We start from the raw sequence: 22,310 nt of genomic DNA on the forward strand, positions 1-22,310 counted from the left end.
CGCAAACAGGGATCATCGAGACTCAGGAGAAGCGGCGGCTTCGACAAGGGAACGCTTCATATTAACCAATTAAAGGCAACGTATCTAGACCGTAAAAAAAATAATAAAAAATATAATGAACGAGGCGCAAGCTGCGGACGCCCCCTCGTTGTGTATGATGTCCTGGCCGCCCCAGAGAGCGGCGACATCGCCTCCTCACTTCTTGCTGGAAACCTTTCCATTACTCATTAATCAAATGGCAAACTCGTCCTTTCTGCTCCAGGAATTTTAGATGTGACCGACTTAGTGACTCTAGCGCCCAATTAACCTTCATTCCTCTTTTCTTTTGTGTTTTTGCCCTCTCTCTTTAGTTTTAAAGTTTTTTATCCCCTCCCGAATACAAAACAAAATTCATAGTAATATAGACCTTCCAAAAAAATGGCAGAAAAATCCCCCCACAGGGGTCAAGAGCTGCTGTGCCCGGCAGATCCTCTATTGTGCTTTCTTTTTGTGTGCGGAGGGTTATAGAACATGCCAAGCTCATGGAGGGCACAGACTGGAGAGCACGGACCGGAGGGGCAAAGTAGCCAAAATATAGGAAAAACAAATCTAGAAGTTACCAAGCTTCGTCCTGAGATGACCAGGAGTCTACAGCCCCCCACCTCTACCCAGCCACCATTGCCCTGACTGAATGAGGGAACGACACGGGGAACGCACATTGTATTAAGCAACTAACAAGGCGGCCATGTCTCCTGCCCATGAGCATTTTCTTCACCGAGGGGTACGAAACAATCAAAAAACCCCATTGTGGGTACGACAGTCAGCTGAGACAAACTTGTACCACCAGCCAAAAACTTTCCGAGACGCCCCTAAGATCTTGTAGCTGGCACAGTGCGGACGGAGGGGGCACCAGAAACTTTACTACATGGTCGCCGTATCTCGTAAACGTCAACGTTTTCACAGAATCGTCCCTGCTTTTATTAACCCCTCATAACTCATACCCCCCCCCCCTTTGGGATTGCCCCCCTTTGAAATTTGCGTCGGGTCCTCAAGAAAACCCAAATCCGTGACGGCAGAAGGCGAATTCCCATAGCTGACCAGGCCTGAGCCTCACAAGGACGGGACGGTCTCCGTCCACCAAAAACATTTTTTTTTAAATCACACGATTTATCAAAATTATAAATTTTAACAATCTCAAAAAAAAAAAAAAAAGACACCCTCGACATATGAGGGAAAGGTGGGTACCAGGACCCAGGGGGCAGCGTGTGCGTCACCAGCTCCCTCCGCCACCAGTTACCATGGGGAATGATTTATTGATAGCCATCAAAGAATAAAGAGATCAAAGGCGGCCACATGACGGGCGATCAATCATGTGTCACATCCAAGATGGCAATCATCTAGGAAGCCCGGGCTCCACCAGAGGGTGCGGCTGGCAGGGAACAAGCAACTTGTGCACAGGACAGAGGAAGAAATGTGGGAACAGGAGGAGTGCAGCTGGCAGTGCCCAGGTGGCGGCAGGGCAGGGTGGGCACCAGCACATGCAAAGTTACAAAGTGGAAGGAGAAAGTTGCAGGAGGGGGAGGGGGTGACATCTGACCAGATTGCTGCCAGTGCTTACCTGCTGCCCGTTTTGGTGCCTGCTGCTTCCTCCTGGGCATCTCTCTCTCTCCTCCTTCTTCTTAATCCAGGTCACAAGTCAATGGCGAGAAACCATGAGAAATAAACGGGAGGCAGAAGTGTCGGCGGCCGGTGGCGATCTGCAGCCTCCTCGGTAATCATCCGACCGGGGGTGATACAAGAGAGCGCTAGCGGGCAGGGGCACGGCGGCGGCTGTCAGATGGCAGCCCGGAGTGAGTGAGCTGGGCAGAGGCAGGCGGCACCGGAGCCTCTTCAATCACACATGCTGCAAGCAGCACAGGCGGCGGGGGAGGCGATCATCCATCTACTGAACAAACTGAACATTCCCAAACTCCTCCCCGACTGATGGCAGGGAGGGGACAGAGGTACGCAGCTCCCCTGCCGGCCACTGCCGCCGCCGCCGCCGCCGGCCGGCACTGCACGGGTTACTACCTGCAGCGCCGGGGTCAGTGACAGGTCAGTGCTGCCGACACCTGCAGGACCTGGCGGAGGGCAAGAGGTCAGCCCCCCAACCAGCCGACATTTAACCTGCCGCAGGGGGCTGCTAGTGTCTGTGTGTGGACAAAACTCGCCAATGCAAGTCTACGGCTCCGTGATAGTGTAAGCAGGTAGCGGGATGCAGTGACGGACAGGAGGCAGATCAAGGGTTAACAGGTTTTAATAAACAAGGTATTACTCCATGCTGGGAGATAGAGAAAACGTGAGGTAAAATGTAGGCAGAATAGGGAAAACGTGAGGTAAAATGTAGGCAGAATAGGGAAAACGTGAGGTAAAATGTAGGCAGAATAGGTAATACAGGGGTTTTGGTTGGGAAAAAATCAATGCAGGTAAAACAAAGAAAGTCGTTCTCAATAAAGTCGCTTATCCATCAGGCGTCTTCCTGACAGGAATGGTGCCAATAGCCGTCGACGCAACGTGGATCCGGTGTGGTCCTGAAGAAAGCGATAATCCGTTCCTGACTGGCAACTTTCAGGGCTTGTTCACACGATCCTTTTTTCGCTGCGGATTTTTCAGGTCCTGATTTGTGAAAACCGCAGTGCAAAACCTGCGGTGGTTTTCACTGCGGTTTTCAGTCCTTTTTCTACTGCGGATTCCACTGCGGGTTTCCAGCTGCATTTTCCTATTGGTGCAGGTGGAAACCCGCTGCGGAATCCGCAGAAAGAATTGACATGGTACTTCTTTTTTTACGCTGAAAATCTGCGCTGATTTTCAAGCCGAAAAAAGGATAGTGGGCACAGCGGATTTCGTTTTCCATAGGGTAACATTGTACTGTACCCTGCATGGAAAACATCTGTGGATCCGCAGCTGCAAATCTGCTGCGGATCCGCAGCGAAAACCGCATCGTGTGAACATAGCCTCAGTCTTCGAAACGTCCTGTGGAGTCCGCAGTAAAGAGACTTCGGTGGCTAGCCAAGTATATGCCACAGTCCTGTCAGAATTAGGCGAGGCTCGACGAATATGCATCAGGGATTCAGGAAACTGCAGTACCCAGTCACAGTCTCTGTCAGGCGGCACACGTGCAGCACTGACACAGAGCGATTCGCACCTCGATGCCCGGGTGCCGACCTGCCCACAACGGGCTTCTCGTCAGAATCTCTGCCGTCCATCTCTCTCACGGCCGGGCGCGTGCCTTATCTGCTAGCTGCCCTGAAGCAGGAGTTCTAACTCTCCTCAGCCGCGTGCTGCACCTTCTCCACTAGCACGGCTCTCTCCGCTGGCGACCGGGGCTCCTTCTATATGGCCCGTCACCACACCTGTACCCTCTAGTGGGGAAAACAGGGCGCTCCACTCTGCGCGCTACTCTCTGCGCTGCCCTATGCACTGCATTCCGCCCGCGCCAGGCTTTTGCTTCACGCACTTTCTCCTCCCCTTCTGACGCCGCTCGCCCTTTTTTGGTTCTCCCTTCCTCCCTGGGACAGCAGGAAACTCCATCTCACTAGGGCTTCCTCCAGGCTGCAGGGGAAGGTCCGGCTCTCCCAAGCTTCCCCCCAGAAACAGAGGATGCAGCTCTTTTAGTTCTGGACCTGGCACACAGGTACCCATCATCTCATGGACCTCCTTACATTCCCCCTCACTTTTAGCTTGCCACTCCACGAGGGAAAACTCTTCGTGCTCTTCTGAGCCCCATAATTTTCACGTCCTCTCCTGCCTCTCTTCTTCCACATTCTGCCAAAAGAAACGGTCTATGAGTTGCTCGTCAGTCAAGACGAGAAATTCTTCCTCTTCATAGTCTACTACTTCTGGCGGGGGTACCTCAGTGGCATCTTGCAATTCTCCCAATGGATCAGAGTCCCTTGAGCTGGCAGGCGGCAAACTTTCCACTTCAGGGGACGAGATTAGTGGCTCTTCCTTCCCATAAATGGGAACTGTAGGAGCGGGCATCTTAGTAAAACGTGTCACCTTCTCTCCTCTATCAGGAGCTTGTGATGGGCAAGGTAGTGATTTACTCCAGTGGACCACTCTGGCAGACATCCCTTCTCCTTTGGGTCGAATCTCACAGACTGGACCTTCGGATCCAGGTTGGAGTTCCACCAGACCCGCCTGCATGCGCCTAGACAGCTTAGACATCTCACCTTGGATCGTCGACACCTTCTTCATCTCTTCTCGGCGTCTGTTGTCACAGCTCTGTCTGACTCTAGGTGCGGCTCCTCTCCTCTCACCATACCATCACTCCCAGGGGCAGCATTCTCTCCAATTATCAGTACTTTCGAAGGGGTGAGCGGTTCTCCGCCGTCCTCGGTCTCAGGTAGGGCAATTTCTGGACAGGTGTCCCATCCTTCCGCATGTCCAGCACTCACTTCTGCGCCTGTCTGGTGGGCGCTTCCTTCTGAATCGTCGGACTCTGTGGAAAGCGTATCCCATCTGCAAACGTTCTTCACACCACGTCCTGAAAGCAAATTTCGAGGCAACTGCTGGGGTACTTCTGATGCTCCGCACCTCTCCTCTAACTTCTTCTATCCTTCGCCGGCAATTACCTCAGGGTATGACACTGGGCCTCAAGACAGCAGCAATGATTTTCTTCAGGCTCTCAACTTCTTCCCTTATTCTTTGCATTCCTTGCCGTAATTTGCGGGACCACTTTGGTTCTTCCTCGTTCGGGGTGGGTACTCCGCAACACCGGACCATCTCTGTCAAGGCTGGAACCCCCTGCTCCTGCTCGCATATGCGCGCTTCACTCCCTATTTTGGTAAACGTCATGCACGGGTTTGTTTGCAAGCGCAAAATTGACAGGAATTGAGATGGGACGCCATGTTGCGTTTGGAGAGCCACCGATGTGTCTAAACATTGAAACCCCCTACAAGTGACACCATTTTGAAAAGTAGACCCCCTAAGGAACTCATCTAGATGTGTTGTGAGAGCTTTGAACCCTCAAGTGTTTCACTACAGTTTATAACGCAGAGCCGTGAAAATAAAAATTCATTTTTTTTCCACAAAAAATATTTTTAGCCCCAGTTTTGTATTTTTCCAAGGGTAACAGTTGAAATTGGACCCCAAAAGTTGTTGTCCAATTTGTCCTGAGTATGCTGATAACCCATATGTGGGGGAGAACCACTGTTTGAGCGCATGGCAGAGCTCGGAAGGGAAGGAGCGTAATTTGGAATGCAGATTTAGATGGATTGGTCTGCAGGCGTCACATTGCGTTTCCAGAGCCCCTAATGTACCTAAACAGTAGAAACCCCCAACAAGTGACCCCATATTGGAAACTAGACCCCCCCAAGGAACTTTTCTAGATGTGTTGTAAGAACTTTGAACCCCCAAGTGTTTCACTACAGTTTATAACGCAGAGCCGTGAAAATAAAAAATCCATTTTTTTCCACAAAAATTATTTTTTAGCCCCCAGTTTTGTATTTTTCCAAGGGTAACAGTTAAAATTAGACCCCAAAAGTTGTTGTCCAATTTGTCCTGAGTACGCTGATACCCCATATGTGGGGGGGAACCACCGTTTGAGCGCATGGCAGAGCTCGGAAGGGAAGGAGCATAATTTGGAATGCAGACTTAGATGGATTAGTCTGCAGGCGTCACATTGCGTTTGCAGAGCCCCTAATGTACCTAAACAGTAGAAACCCCCCACAAGTGACCCCATATTGGAAATTAGACCCCCCAAGGAACTTATCTAGATGTGGTGTAAGAACTTTGAACCCCCAAGTGTTTCACTACAGTTTATAGCGCAGAGCCGTGAAAATATAAAATCATTTTTTTTCCACAAAAAGTATTTTTTAGCCCCCAGTTTTGTATTTTCCCAAGGGTAACAGGAGAAATTGGACCCCAGAAGTTGTTGTCCAATGTGTCCTGAGCACGCTGATACCCCATATGTTGGGGTAAACCCCTGTTTGGGCGCACGGGAGAGCTCGGAAGGAGCACTGTTTTACTTTTTCAACGCAGAATTGGCTGGAATTGAGATCGGACGCCATGTCACGTTTGGAGAGCCCCTGATGTGCCTAAACAGTGGAAACCCCCCAATTATAACAAACCCTAATCCAAACACATCCCTAACCCTAATCCCAATAGTAACCCTAACCACCCCTAACCCTGACACACCCCTAGCCCTAATCCCAACCTTAGTCCCAACCGTAAATGTAATCCAAACCCTAACCCTAACTTTAGCCCCAACCCTAACCCTAACTTTAGCCTCAACCCTAACTGTAGCCTTAAACCTAGCCCCAACCCTAACCCTAACCCTAACTCTAGCCCTAACCCTAATGGGAAAATGGAAATAAATACATTTTTTTAATTTTTTGCTAACTAAGGGGGTGATGAAGGGGGGGTTGATTTACTTTTATAGCGGGTTTTTTAGCGGATTTTTATGATTGGCAGCCGTCACACACTGAAAGACGCTTTTTATTGCAAAAAATATTTTTTGCATTGCCACATTTTGAGAGCTATACTTTTTCCATATTTTGGTCCACAGAGTCATGCGAGGTCTTGTTTTTTGCGGGACGAGTTGACATTTTTATTGGTAACATTTTCGTGCACGTGACATTTTTTGATCGCTTTTTATTCCGATTTTTGTGAGGCAGAATGACCAAAAACCAGCTATTCATGAATTTCTTTTGGGGGAGGAGTTTATACCATTCCGCGTTTGGTAAAATGGATAAAGCAGTTGAGTATGATTACAGCGATACCTCATTACCGCATTTATATAATTTTTTTATGTTTTGGCGCTTTTATACGATAAAAACAATTTGATAGAAAAAATAATTTTTGCATCGCTTTATTCTGAGGACTATAACTTTTTTATTTTTTCTTTGATGACGCTGTATGGCGGCTTGTTTTTTGCGGGACAAGATGATGTTTTCAGCGGTACAATGGTTATTTAGATCTGTCTTTTTGATCTGTCTTTTTGATCGCGTGTTATTTCACTTTTTGTTTGGCGGTATGATAATAAAGCGTTTTTTGCCTTGTTTTTTTTATGGTGTTCACTGAAGGGGTTAACTAGTGGGACAGTTTTATAGGTCGGGTCGTTATGGACGCGGCGATACTAAATATGTGTACTTTTATTGTTTTTTTTTATTTAGATAAAGAAATGTATTTATAGGAACAATATTTATTTTTGGGGAGGGGGAATTTTTTGGGGGAATTTTTTTAAATTTTTTTTACACATGTGAATATTTTTTGTTTACACTATAACATTGCCCCAGGGGGGGCATTATGTTATAGTGTTAGGGTACCGTCACACAGTACCATTTACATCGCTACGACGGCACGATTCGTGACGTCGCAGCGTCGTATGATTATCGCTCCAGCGTCGTAGACTGCGGTCACACGTTGCAATTACGGCGCTGGAGCGATGCCGAAGTCCCCGGGTAACCAGGGTAAACATCGGGTTACTAAGCGCAGGGCCGCGCTTAGTAACCCAATGTTTACCGTGGTTACCAGCGTAAAAGTAAAAAAAAAAAAAACCGTACATACTCACCATCTGATGTCCGTCAGGTCCCTTGCCGTCTGCTTCCTGCTCTGAGTGAGATCCGGCCGTACAGTGAGCAGAGCGCAGCAGCGACGTCACCGCTGTGATCTGCTCTCACTTTCCGGCCGGCAGACAGTCAGAGCGGAAAGCAGACGGCAAGGGACCTGACGGACATCAGATGGTGAGTATGTACGGTTTTTTTTTTTTTTACTTTTACGCTGGTAACCACGGTAAACATCGGGTTACTAAGCGCGGCCCTGCGCTTAGTAACCCGATGTTTACCCTGGTTACCAGCGAACGCATCGCTGGATCGCTGTCACACACAACGATCCAGCGATGACAGCGGGAGATCCAGCGACGAAAGAAAGTTTCAAACGATGTGCTACGACGTACGATTCTCAGCTGGGTGCCTGATCGCAGTAGCGTGTCAGACACTGCGAGATCGTAACGATATCGCTAGAACGTCACGAATCGTGCCGTCGTAGCGATAAAAATGCCACTGTGTGACGGTACCCTAAGATCGCTGATCTGACACTTTGCTGTGCACTGTGTCAGATCGGCGATCTGACGTGCACTCCTGGAGGCTTCCCGGCGCCTGCTCTGAGCAGGCGCTGTGAAGCCACCTCCCTGCAGGACCTGGATGCCGCGGCCATTTTGGATCCGGGCCTGCTGCAGGAAGGAGGAGGTAAGAGACCCTCGGAGCAACGCGATCACATCGCGTTGCTCCGGGGGTCTCAGGGAAGCACGCAGGGAGCCCCCTCCCTGTGCGATGCTTCCCTATACCGCTGGAACACTCCAATCATGTTTGTTCGCAGTGTGCCGGGGGTTAATGTGCCGGGGGCGTTCCGTGACTGCTCCTGGCACATAGTGCCGGATGTCAGCTGTGATAGTCAGCTGACACCCGGCCGCGATCGGCCTCGCTCCCCCCGTGAGCGCGGCCGATCGCATATGACGTACTATCCCGTCACTGGGAATTAAGTCCCAGGTCACCTTGATGGGATAGTACGTCATATGGGATTAAGGGGTTAAAGGGTTAGTCCTGTTTTCATATATGGATATTGTCAGAAAGCACTTGTGAAAACAAGCAATTTTGCAATTTACTGCTTCTTAAAATTTGCAGCTGTTCTTGAGCTATGAATACTTTTGTTGACAGATCATTGCCTAGGAGACCGACCACCGCTGCTGTCTAGCTTATAAACACTGAGATGAAACTGGCCAGTATTTGGAGTTAAGGCCGGGGTCACACTTGCGAGCGCAATGCGAGAAACTCGTGCTAGTCTCTCGCCTCAATAGCCTCAATGCACTGCCGCCGACCCTCAGGACTGGAGCGTGTTCTGCCCTCTGGCAGTGGTGGTCGGTCTCCATGGCAATGATCTGTGTACAAAAATGTTGATATCTCAAGAATGGCTGAAAATTTTCATGAGCAGTAAAGTACAAAATTACTTGTATTTACAAGCACTGTCTGGCAATACCCATTTATGAAGATGGGAACAACCCTTTAATAAAATTGGGATAAAACCACAAAAAAAGGTAATGATCTAAACCAGTTGTGTGTGGATGCCTTTTATGCAATAAGATCAAGGTGGGAGCTGTAACCTGAAGAGCTGATGATCTACAGGACAAGTTTGCGTTGGGGGGAAGTGGCGTATTTGCTCCTAGGAACACCTAATATTTGTGAAAATCCTGACCAGTGGTGTGTGGGGGTCAGTGGGAATCCTCAGGTAGGGAGATTCGGTTGACGTCTTGATGGTTGGATTAGCACATTGTATTGAGTTCACCAAGTGTTGTATCACCGTGACTCCTAATCTCCTGACCAGATGGATGCTATAACCTGGAGACCTGGCATCTATCATATATTACTACCAGCTGACTCCACAAGAGGAGATAACACTGTTATACATAAGGTAGAGCCATCAGGAGAGCCATTACATGTTCCAGGTGTAGAGTGGACCATATTGGGATGTCCTGCAGGAAAATAGATCTTCAGGCTGTGGTCACACTGGTGTCATGCCTTCCGATATTAACACTGTAATGGAAAGTCCCATGGAATAGCAGATACGGGATGCCACATCAAGATGCAACAAAAACCCTAATAGTGAAAAATATGAGATAGATGATAGATTAGGTAGGTAAGAGATGCTCTGTTATAACCCTCCCTGCCTCACGGGGCAGTGTGAATAGAAGATGTAAAATTCTGGGGAGGAAGACACCGCACTGTGCAAAACGTCAGCCGCTATACTGATACATTAGATATGTTCTGCATATTTCCTGTATCTATGTGTGATGTTCCGGGTAATGATGACTGATTGTATAAACACTCAGATAAATGACTTTTACTGTAACATACGGCAGGTGGTGATGTGTCTGTGACTATGACTGTGCTGCCTGTCGTTGTAGAAGTCAATCTGGCCAAATTAAGTCTACATTTAACATTTCCACTGCCAAACATGATCCCCCATTTCAAACTGGCAGGCAGTGACTATATAATATCATATAGCAGAATCTCGAAGCCACTGACAAGTCAAAGGGTGCAGAGGCTTGTAGGATGTCAGTATAATATGTTGACGAAGACTTGGTGTGTGTGTGTGTGTGGTCTTGGGGTGGAAACATAGAATGCGCGTGTGATCTGTTTGAGGAGATGTCTATAATATGGGTGTGATCTGTAGGTAGAAACTTGTTTAATATGTGTGTGATCTGTGGAAGTGCTATCGGCTCACCTGGTGAGGTGGATTCTTAAGATGTGGGTCTTGTGAGCAGCATGGATTGAGGTCAGAGTGCTGCAAAGCAAGTCAGGATGGACAACACTTGGACCAGCGAGGGCCAGGACACCAAGGCATGCCAGACAGTAGACAAACAGTAGTTTGTAGCACAGTTGAATCAGAGCCAAGAGTGTGTTTCACATAGGAACAGTAGCAGTATCGGAAACTGATATCTTCCAGTAGGGAATGAATTAATCGCAGGACTACAGTCCGGTATTTTCCAGCAGGATAATGGTTAAACACGGGTGTAACTGAGAAGCAAATGCACTATGGTATCTCCCAGCAGTACAATGGTCAAAAGTAGCAATGTAACAGTGAAGTAAATGCAGTCAGTATCTTCCAGCAGGTAAATGATTAACAGCAGCAATGTAACAGAGAGGTAAATGCAGTCTTGTATCTTACAGCAAACCAATGATTGATTGCAGAACCACAATGAAATGTCAGCAAACTGAATATTCATTTGAAAAATGTGTTGGCTTAATTGCAGCAGCCAGGTGCGACAAGTCGGTAAGTTGCTGACAGGTTGGTGTGGACAACACCTAAGTAAACTAGACTGAGCTTGGAAATATCTGTGCTTGTAGGATGAAAAGACGACACCAAAACAAAAAATCTACCCCTATCAAAATACTCTTTATTAATTAGTCAAACACAGATAATATGAAAAATTACACAAAATTCATTAAAAACATCCCCCCCAAAAAAGGGAAATATCAGCCCAGGAATCTGGGCAGCGGGCCATGAAGGGAGAAAAGAAAACAGCAATATGCCTTCCCTGTCTCTAGTAGGCCCTAAGGGCCCCTTCACACTGGTCGATTCTGCTACTATTACGACGCATTTGCGTCATATTCGACATCGCAGTACGAGCTCGTAGCCAGCGGTCACACTCTACGATGTTAACGCTTTTTCTGACGTAGTTGCGATGTGAACGTCACGCGTCGCAATCGTACGCTACCCTTCACACCGCCATAGTCCTACGACTCCGAGCGTGACGTATTACCAGCATGGGCGTGCTAAAACGTCACGCCCAATCAGGAGACAGGTATGCGGAAGCCCAACCCACGTAGTCGCATTACGAGCTCGTATGACCGCCGTCACATACTACGATTTCGACCGCCACAGCGAGACATTTACGACGAAAGAAAGTTCTGCTCTTTCTTTCACATCGTACGATGCTGGGCTGCGTCGCAAATCGTAACGCCATGTCACACTTTGCAACCTCGGAACGAGGACGGATAAACGTCACAAATCGAACGCTCGTTCAGACTTTGATTGCACAGTGTGAAGGGGCCCTTAGATCTGATATCCTCCCTGTCAGCGGAGGTTGGCACCCTAATTTGCGATGTGGCGCCTCCGCTCCATGGCGTCTGTCCCTTCAATCCCTAGGTAATCCCTTAGTCTATCGATACCACAGACAAATGACAATTGAATACAGATCAAAATTGATCTATATCTCTTGTTTAGCACTAATGAATACTACACCCAGCACAAATACATAAATATGTGTCAATCTCTGATCTATATAATAACTGGACCCTCATGCTCCAATTTTACAGTAATATATCCAATATTGATACTAGATAGATCTCAAATGGGTCAAAAATGTAAAAAGATACCAAATTCTTAGATGACCACTAAATATAATGCACTGTTGGTTTACTTGTAGGATGGAAGTCAGAATAAGGCCGAGATCACACATACGCGAGATACAGCCGAGTCTCGCAGGTAAAATCCTTCCTCTGGCGCCAGCACTCTGGAGCGGAGCGTGCAGCTCCATGTGCTACTGTGCGGCTGCACGCTCCGCTCCGGAGTGCCGGCGCCAGAGGAGGGATTTCACCTGCGAGACTCGGCCGTATCTCGCGTATGTGTGATCCCGGCCTAAGCGGAAGAAATTACTGACATCTTGCTGAAGCAGAATGAAATAAAGTAGCAACAAACTTCTGACCAATTGAAGGAAACTGAAACAATGGTACTTAATACACAATCACCTGGCCTCCGCCAGAGGCTCAGGGTGATGATGTCAGAGCTGTTCACTGGGTTACCCGGCATGCGACAACTGCCAAAAGGGAAGTGGCCATAGAATAAGGGAGGCACCTGTGCAAGGACAGGTGCCTCACAGAAAGGAGATTTGTGTAATGTGTGTGTGTGTGGTATGTCAGAAACTTGTACAATGTGTATGGACTTTGGAAGGAGTGAATGTGTGGGCTTTCTGGTGGAGACTTGTATAATGTGTGTGCTATGTATGCAGACTGGTAGATTATGTGTGTGGTCCTGAGGATGACACTTCTAGAATATGTGTGTGGTTTGTGGGAGGAGACTTGTGTAAAGTGTGTGTGGTCTGTGGGAGGAGACTAGTGTTATGTGTATGTGTGGTCTGCGGAAGCAGACTTGTGTAATATGTGTGGTCTGTGGGAGGAGACTTGTGTAATGTGTGTGGTCTGTGGGAGGAGACTTGTGTAATGTGTGTGGTCTGTGGGAGGAGACTTGTGTAATATGTGTGGTCTGTGGGAACAGACTTATGTAATATGTGTGGTCTGTGGGAAGAGATTTGTGTAATGTATGTGGTCTGTGGGCGGAGACTTGTGTAATATGTGTGGTCTGTGGGCGGAGACTTGTGCAATGTGTGATCTGTGTGAGGAGACATGAATAATTAGTGTGGTCTGTGGGAGGTGACTTATAAGTGTGAGTGTGCGGTCTGTGAGAGGAAACTTAATGTGATGTGTGTGGACTGAGGGAGGAGACTTGTGTAATATGTGTGGTCTGTGGTAGGAGACTTGTGTAATATGTGTGGTCTATAGGAGGACACTTATAAATGTGTGTGGTCTCTGTGGGGAGACTTATGTATGTGGTCTGTGGGGGGAGACTTGAGTAATATGTGTGGTCTATAGGAGGACACTTATAAATGTGTGTGGTCTCTGTGGGGAGACTTATGTATGTGGTCTGTGGGGGGAGACTTGTGTATTGTGTGTGTGGTCTGTGGGAGGTGACTTATGTAATGTGTGATCTGTGAGAGGAGACATGAATAATTAATGTGGTCTGTGGGAGGAGACTTATAAATGTGTGCGTTGTCTGTGGAAGGAGACTTCTGTAATGTGCATAGTCTGTTCGAAGAGACTTGTGTAATGTGTGGTCTGTGGGAGGAGACTTGTGTAATGTGTGGTCAGTGGGAGGAGACTTGTGTAATGTGTGGTCTGTGGCAGGAGACTTGTGTAGTGTATATGTGTGTAGTGTGTCAGGAAATTTGTAGAGTGAGTATGTGGGTGTGTGTGATCTTGGAGTGGAGACCTGATTAATATGTGGTTTGCTGGAGACTTGTGGATTGTGTGTGTTCTGTGGGAGGATGTTTATAGCAGGAGTATGTGGTCGGTGGGTGGAAACCAGTAGAAAATGTGGTTTGTGGGTAGAGAATTGTTTAATGTGTGTGTGTAGTCTGTGGGTAGAGAATTGTATAGTGTGTGTGTGTAGTCTGTGGGTAGAGACTTGTATAGTGTGTGTGTGTGTAGTCTGTGGGTAGAGACTTGTAATGTGTGTGTGTAGTCTGTGGGTAGAGACTTGTATAGAGTGTGAGTTTAGTTTGTGGGTAGAGACTTTTATAGTGTGTGTGTAGTCTGTGGGTAGAGACTTGTATAGAGTGTATGTGTGTAGTCTGTGGGTAGAGACTTGTATAGTGTGTGTGTAGTCTGTGTAGAGATTTCATTTACAAACAGTGATCTATTTCAAGTGTTTATTTATGTTAATGTTGATGATTATGGCTTACAGCCAATGTAAACCCAAAAGTCATTGCTAAAGAAGCTGGCTGTTCACAGAGTGCTGTATCCAAGCATATGAATGGAAAGTTGAGTGGAAGGAAAAGTGTGGTAGAAAAAGGTGCACAAGCAACCGGGATAACCGCAGCCTTGAAGGGATTGTTAAGAAAAGGCCATTCAAGAATTTGGGGAAAATTCACAAAGAGTGGACTGCTGCTGGAGTCATTGCTTCAAGAGCCACCACACACAGACATATCCGGGACATGGGCTACAGGTGTTGCATTCCTTGTGTCAAGCCACTGATGACCAAAAAACAATGCCAGAATGTCTTACCTGGGCCAAGGAGAAAACGAACTGCACTGTTGCTCAGTGGTCCAAGGTGTTATTTTCAGATGAAAGTAAATTTTGCATTTCATTTGGAAAATAAGGTCCCAGAGTCTGGAGGAAAATTCGAGAGGCAAACAATACAAGCTCCTTGAGGTCTAGTGTGAAGTTTCCACAATCAGTGATGGTGTGGGGAGCCATGTCATCTGCTGGTGTAGGTCCACTGTGTTTTATCAATACCAAAGTCAGTGCAGCCGTCTACCAGGAAATTTCTATGTGAGCACTTCATGCTTCCCTCTGCCGACAAGCTTTTTGGAGATGGAAATGTCATTTTCCAGTAGGACTTGGCACCTTTCCACCTTGCCAAAAGTACCAATAGCCGGTTTAAAAACAACAGTATCACTGTACTTGATTGGCCAGCAAACTCGCCTGACCTTGACCCCATAGAGAATCTATGGGGTATTGTCAAGAGGAAGATGAAAGACACCAGACCGAACAATGCAGAAGAGCTGAAGGCTGCTATCAAAGCAACCTGGGCTTCCATAACACCTCAGCAGTGCCATAGGCTGATCGCCTCCATGCCACGCCGCATTGATGCAGTAATTGATGCAAAAGGAGACCCGACCAAGTATTGAGTACATTTACTGAACATACATTTCAGTAGGCCAACATTTTGGATTTTAAAATCCTTTTTCAAGCTGTTGTTATAAAGTATCCTAATTTATCCTAATTTATTGAGATAATGACTTTTGGGTTTTCATTGGCTGTAAGCCATAATCATCAACATTAACAGAAATAAACACTTGAAATAGAGCTGTTTGTAATGACTCTATATAATATATGAGTTTAACTTTTTGTATTCAAGAACTGAAATAAATTAACTTTTTGATGATATTCTAATTTTGTGAGAAGCACCTGTATAGTGTGCGTGTGTATTCTGTGGGTAGACTTGTATAGTGTGTGTGTATTCTGTGGGTAGAGACTTGCACAGTGTGTGTGTGTGTTTGTATTCTGAGGGTAGAGACTTGTATAGTGTGTGCGTGTGTAGTCTGTGGGTAGAGACTTGTATAGTGTGTGTGTGCTGTCTCTGGGTGGAAGTTTGTAGAATTTATAACTTATAAAAAACGTTCTGCCAGAGTTAACCCAAGTAAGCTGTGTAATTGCATGTAGGGTAAGAGTCCTTTCACATTGCGTTCTGTGTCCCTGTCGGGGCATACGTCCAAAATCCTCTGCAAAACGGCATCCGGAAGCATGCGTCGACATGGCCATAAACTGTAAGGGTGACAGCAGAGCAAACGTGCGCTCTGCCGTGCAACATTTTCAGCAGTGTACTCCTACAGAAGGTGGACACTGAGATGTAGTAGACTGCACCTGAGTGTCCGTCTCCTGTAGGTGTGCACTCCCGAAAAAAGTGCGTGGCAGAGCTCACGTTTGCTCTGCTGTCACCATTACAGTCTATGGCCCTGTCGGCGCATGCGTCCGGACCCCGTTTTGCAGGACTATTCGTACATATGCCCTGACGGGGGCACAATGTAATGTGAAAGCACCCTAACAGTCCATTTACAATAGATGATATGCTGCTCTTAACGACCACTTGATCACCAACTTTGTTGATCGTTGGTCCTTAACCCCTTAACGACCGCCGATACGCCTTTTAACGGCGGCAGTTAAGGGTACCCACAGCGCCGTTAATTAACGGCGCTGTGGAAAAAGTGAAGAGCGCCCCCCAGAGTCGGATTTTCTCTGGGGTCTCCGTTGCCGAGGGTAGCCGAGACCCCAGAGAACATGATTCGGGGGGTTTTTACCGATCCCCGAGTTGCGATCGCCGGTAATTAACCGTTTACCGGCGGTCGCAACAAAAAAAAAAAAACGCGATTTGCCATTTAATTTCTCTGTCCTCCGATGTGATCGCACATCGGAGGACAGAGAAATAGTGTCCGCGATGGCCCCCAATAGCCCCCCAATACTCACCTATCTCCACCGGTGCTCCTCGTGGCTCCCGATAGGCGCCGCCATCTTTTTTCCGGGAAAAAATGGCGGGCGCATGCGCAGTGCGCCCGCCGCCCGGCACCCGGAAGATCTTTGGGGTCTCGGCTGCCGGGGGTAGCCGAGACCCCAAAGAACATGATCGGGGTCGGTTTTTACTGACCCCTGTTTTGCGATCGCCGGTAATTAACTGTTTACCGGCGACCGCAAAAAAAAAAAAAAAAAGCGATCTGTAATTCTCTGTCCTCTGATGTGATCGCACATCAGAGGACAGAGAAATAGGGGGATTCGGGGACCCTATCATACTCACCCGGTGTCCCCGGGTCCTCCTGCGTCTCGAGTTGGGGCTAAAATTAGGGTTAGGGTTAGGGCTAGGGTTAGGGCTAGGGTTAGGGTTAGGGCTAGGGTTAGGGCTAGGGTTGGGGCTAAATTTAGGGTTAGGGCTAGGGTTAAGGTTAGGCTACTTTCACGCTAGCGTTTTTTGGCTTCCGTCGCAATGCGTAGTTGGAGAAAAAACGCATCCTGCAAAAGTGCTTGCAGGATGCGTTTTTTTCTCCATTGACTTGCATTAGCGACACATTGCGACGGATTGCCATACGTCGCATCCATCGTGCGACGGATGCGTCGTGCTTTGGCGGACCGCGGACCGTCGGCACAAAAAAAGCTACATGTAACTTTTTTTGTGCGACGTGTCCGCCATTTCCGACCGCGCATGCGCGGCCGGAACTCCGCCCCCGCCTCCCCGCACCTCACAATGGGGCAGCGGATGCGTTGAAAAAACAGCATCCTCTGCACCCGTTGTGCGGCGCTTACAACGCTAGCGTCGGTACGTCGGCCCGACACACTGAGATGGGCCGAGTACGACGCTAGTGTGAAAGTAGCCTTAGGCTTCTTTCACACTTGCGTCGGTACGGGGCGGTCGCAATGCGTCAGCCCGACGTACCGACGCACGTTGTGAAAATTGTGCACAACGTGGGCAGTGGATGCAGTTTTTCAACGCATCCGCTGCCCAGTCTATGTCTTGGGGAGGAGGGGGCAGAGCTACGGCCACGCATGCGCGGAAATGGCGGACGCGACGTACAAAAAAAAGGTTACATTGAACTTTTTTTGTGACGACGGTCCGCCAAAACACAACAGATCCAGTGCACGATGGACGCGACGTGTGGCCATCCGTCGGTAATACAAGTCTATGGGCAAAAAAGGCATCCTGTGGGCACATTTGCAGGATCCGTTTTTTGTCCAAAATGACGGATTGTGACGGATGCCACATGACGCAAGTGTGAAAGTAGCCTTAGGGTTAGGGTTGGGGCTAGTGTTGAGCATTCCGATGCTGCAAGTATCGGGTATCGGCCGATACTTGCTGTATCGGAATTTCCGATACCGAGATCCGATATTTTTGTGATATCGGGTATCGGTATCGAAACAACATTAATGTAAAAATGTGTAAAAGAAAGAATTAAAATAAAAAATATCGCTATACTCACCTGTCCGACGCAGCCTGGACCTCAGCGAAGGAACCGGCAGCGTTGTTTGTTTAAAATTTGCGCTTTTACTTGGTTACGTGAATTCCCGGCTTGTGATTGGTCAGGGCGGCCATGTTGCCGGGACGCGGACCAATCACAGCAAGCCGTGACGAAATTACGTCACGGCTTGCTGTGATTGGTCCGCGTCCCGGCAACATGGCCGCCATTAACCAATCACAAGCCGTGACGTCACGGGAGGCTGGACTTGCGCGTTTTTTTAAAAAGCGCGCGTGTCCAGCCTCCAGTGACGTCCCGGCTTATGATTGGTCACGGCGCCATGTTGCCGGGACGCGGACCAATCACAGCAAGCCGTGACGAAATTACGTCACGGCTTGCTGTGATTGGTCCGCGTCCCGGCAACATGGCCGCCATTAACCAATCACAAGCCGTGACGTCACGGGAGGCTGGACACGCGCGTTTTTTAAAAAGTGCGCAAGTCCAGCCTCCCGTGACGTCACGGCTTGTGATTGGTTAATGGCGGCCATGTTGCCGGGACGCGGACCAATCACAGCAAGCCGTGACGTAATTTCGTCACGGCTTGCTGTGATTGGTCCGCGTCCCGGCAACATGGCCGCCCTGACCAATCACAAGCCGGGAATTCACGTAACCAAGTAAAAGCGCGAATTTTAAACAAACAACGCTGCCGGTTCCCTCGCTGAGGTCCCGGCTGCGTCGGACAGGTGAGTATAGCGATATTTTTTATTTTAATTCTTTCTTTTACACATTTATATGGTTCCCAGGGCCTGAAGGAGAGTTTCCTCTCCTTCAGACCCTGGGAACCATCAGGAATACCGTCCGATACTTGAGTCCCATTGACTTGTATTGGTATCGGGTATCGGTATCGGATTGGATCCGATACTTTGCCGGTATCGGCCGATACTTTCCGATACCGATACTTTCAAGTATCGGACGGTATCGCTCAACACTAGTTGGGGCTAAAGTTAGGGCTAGGGTTAGGGTTAAATTTAGGGTTAGGATTGGGGCTAAAGTTAGGGTTAGGGCTAGGGTTGGGGCTAAAATTAGGGTTAGGGTTAGGGTTGGGGCTAAAGTTAGGGATAGAGTTGGGATTAGGGTTAGGGTTTGGATTAGGGTTGGTATTAGGGTTACGGTTGGGATTAGGGTTACGTTTGGGATTAGGGTTGGGATTAGGGTTAGGGTTGGGATTAGGGTTAAGGTTAGGGTTGGGATTAGGGTTAGGTTTGAGGTTAGGGTTGAGATTAGGGTTAGGGGTGTGTTGGATTTAGGGTTTTGATTAGGGTTATGGTTAGAGTTGAGATTAGGGCTGTTTTGGGGTTAGGATTGTGATTATCGTTAGGGTTATGATTAGGATTATGGATCGGGTTGAGATTAGGGTTAGGGGTGTGTTGGAGTTAGGGTTGGAGTTAGAATTGGGGGGTTTCCACTGTTTAGGTAAATCAGGGGGTCTCCAAACACGACAGACAATTTGGGGCTAAAAAAGTCAAATGGTGCTCCCTCCCTTCTGAGCTCTGCCGTGCGCCCAAACAGTGGTTTACCCCCACATATGGGGCATCAGCGTACTCGGGATAAATTGGACAACAACTTTTGGGGTCCAATTTCTCCTGTTACCCTTGTGAAAATAAAAACTTGGGGGCTAAAAATCTTTTTTGTGGGAAAAAAATATTTTTTTATTTTCACTACTCTGCATTATAAACTTCTGTGAAGCACTTGAGCATTCAAAGTTCTCACCACATATCTAGATAAGTTCTTTAGGGGGTCTAGTTTCCAAAATTTGGTCACTTGTGGGGGGTTTCTACTGTTTAGGTACATCAGGGGCTCTGCAAACGCAACATAACACCCACAGACAATTCTATCAAAGTCTGAATTCCAAAATGGCGCTCCTTCTCTTCCGAGCTCTGCCGTGCGCCCAAACAGTGGTTTACCCCCACATATTGGGTACCAGCATACTCAGGACAAATTGGACAACAATTTTTGGGGTCCAATTTCTCTTGTTACCCTTGTGAAAATAAAAACTTGGGGGCTAAAAAATCTTTTTTGTAAAAAAAAAAAATATTTTTTATTTTCACGACTCTGCATTATAAACTTCTGTGATGCACTTGGGCATTCAAAGTTCTCACTACACATCTAGATAAGTTCCATGGGGGGTCTAGTTTCCAAAATGGGGTCACTTTTGGGAGGTTTCTACTGTTTAGGCACATCAGGGGCTCTCCAAACGCGACATGGCATCCGATCTCAATTCCAGTCAATTTTGCATTGAAAAGTCAAATGGCGCTCCTTTGCTTCCGAGCTCAGCCATGCGCCCAAACAGTGGTTTACCCCCACATATGGGGTGTCGGCGTCCTCAGGACAAATTGTACAACAACTTCTGGGGTCCATTTTCTCCTGTTACCCTTGGTAAAATAAAAATTTGGAGGCAAAAAGATCATTTTTGTAGAAAAAATGCGATTTTTTTATTTTCACGGCTCTACGTTATAAACTTCTGTGAAGCACCTGGGGGTTTAAAGTGCTCAACACACATCTAGATAAGTTCCTTAAGGGGTCTAGTTTCCAAAATGGTGTCATTTGTGGGGGGTTTCCACTGTTTAGGCACATCAGGCGCTCTCCAAACGCAACATGGCATCCGATCTCAATTCCAGCCAATTCTGCATTGAAAAAGTCAAACGGTGCTCCTTCACTTCCAAGCTCTGCGGTGCGCCCAAACAGTGGTTTACCCCAACATATGGGGTATCGACGTACTCAGGTGAAATTGCACAACAACTTTTGTGGTCTAATTTCTTCTGTTACCCTTGTGAAAATAAGAATTTGTGGGCGAAAAAATCATTTTTGTGAAAACAAATGCAATTTTTTATTTTCACGGCTCTACGTTATAAACTTCTGTGAAGCACTTGGGGGTTCAAAGTGCTCACCACACATCTAGATAAGTTCCTTAAGGGGTCTAGTTTCCAAAATGGTGTCACTTGTGGGGGGTTTCCACTGTTTAGGCACATTAGGGGCTCTCCAAACGCGACATGGCGTCCGATCTCAATTCCAGCCAATTCTGCATTGAAACAGTCAAATGGCGCTCCTTCACTTCCAAGCTCTGCGGTGCGCCCAAACAGTGGTTTACCTCCACATATGGGGTATCGGCGTACTCAGGAGAAATTGCACAACAAAATTTGTGGTTAAATTTCTGTTTTTACACTTGTGAAAATTAAAAAAAATGGTTCTGAAGTAAAATGTTTGCAAAAAAAAGTTAAATGTTCATTTTTTTCTTCCACATTGTTTCAGTTCCTGTGAAGTACATAAAGGGTTAATAAACTTCTTGAATGTGGTTTTGAGCAGCTTGAGGGGTGCAGTTTTTAGAATGGTGTCACACTTGGTTATTTTCTATCATATAGACCCCTCAAAATGACTTCAAAGGTGATGTGGTCCCTAAAAAAAACATGGTGTTGTAAAAATGAGAAATTGCTGGTCAACTTTTAACCCTTATAACTCCCTAACAAAAAAAAAATTGTGTTTCCAAAATTGTGCTGATGTAAAGTGGACATGTGGGAAATGTCATTTATTAACTATTTTTCATGACATATCTCTCTGATTTAAGGGCATAAAAATACAAAGTTTGAAAATTGCAAAATTTTAAAAATTTTCACCATATTTCCGTTTTTTTCATAAATAATCGCAAGTAATATCGAAGAAATGTTACCACTAACTTGAAGTACAATATGTCACGAAAAAACAATCTCAGAATCAGCGGGATCCGATAAAGCGTTCCAGAGTTATAACCTCATAAAGTGACAGTGGTCAGAATTGTAAAAATTGGCTCGGTCATTAAGTACCAAATTGGCTTTGTCACTAAGGGGTTAAATTGCTTGTTTGCAAACAGTGAACAACCTGTAATAGATCGCTCAGTGCCCATAGCCTGCCATTGTTCTCGGCAGCACATGTGCTATTTACATATTACCGCGTGCTGCAGAGAAAAATGATCTTTTGCGCAGCACAAAAGACCGTTCCACTTGACGAGTAAGTTCTGCTCATTTATTGCGTGATCAGCAACACGGTTATCGTGAAACGAGAGTTCTTAGGGATACTCATTGACAATAATCTTGCAGTGTAAATGGATCTTAAGTTCTACACTATTAATGACGACTGATCGGTGACTCGGGCTCAGCTCCATTGCCTAGTGGAGTCTAATATAGTCAGAAATCCACCTTCTGTCTTATGAGAGGATTAAGAAGCTGTGAAGTAGTTCATCAGATGCCAATAGGGTTCTTCACACAACATGTTTTCCCTCTGTATGGAACCAAGAAAACGCAAAAACACCTAATCAAATACCCTGTAAATCAGTCTGGTGTCCTGATTATTATTTTTTTGAATTTGGATAAGCCTGTAAATCTGAAATCTGAAGCTTATAATGGTGAGGGAGCATGATTAAAGATGTGGTGGACATCATTCACACATATGACCTGCTTTAGTTCTGAAACAGCTCTAAGGTCCA

At 47.0% G+C, this 22,310-nt stretch overlaps 1 protein-coding gene and 1 long non-coding RNA gene across 3 annotated transcripts in view; one reads left to right on the forward strand and one right to left on the reverse strand.

Annotated features, from left to right (window-relative positions):
• The window catches only part of TSHZ2 (teashirt zinc finger homeobox 2), a 184,382-nt gene extending 182,461 nt beyond the window's left edge, over positions 1–1,921 (reverse strand). Inside the window, exon 1 of the mRNA XM_077253207.1 lies at positions 1,598–1,921. Within this exon, the coding sequence (XP_077109322.1) occupies positions 1,598–1,637 (40 nt within the window). The 5' untranslated portion in view covers positions 1,638–1,921. The remainder of the gene's footprint in view (positions 1–1,597) is intronic.
• A 26-nt stretch (positions 1,922–1,947) lies between these two features.
• LOC143765956 (uncharacterized) overlaps positions 1,948–22,310 on the forward strand; it is a 46,892-nt gene continuing 26,529 nt past the window's right edge. Inside the window, exon 1 of one of the 2 annotated variants that reach the window (XR_013213486.1) lies at positions 1,948–2,073. This is a non-coding gene — a long non-coding RNA (uncharacterized LOC143765956). Of the gene's footprint in view, positions 2,074–2,094; positions 2,218–22,310 lie in introns of those variants that run through there. The other variant, XR_013213487.1, reaches the window with a different exon arrangement.

The sequence above is a fragment of the Ranitomeya variabilis genome, chromosome 4, assembly GCF_051348905.1.
Source record: "Ranitomeya variabilis isolate aRanVar5 chromosome 4, aRanVar5.hap1, whole genome shotgun sequence".
In the NCBI taxonomy this organism is placed as follows: Eukaryota; Metazoa; Chordata; class Amphibia; order Anura; family Dendrobatidae; genus Ranitomeya; species Ranitomeya variabilis.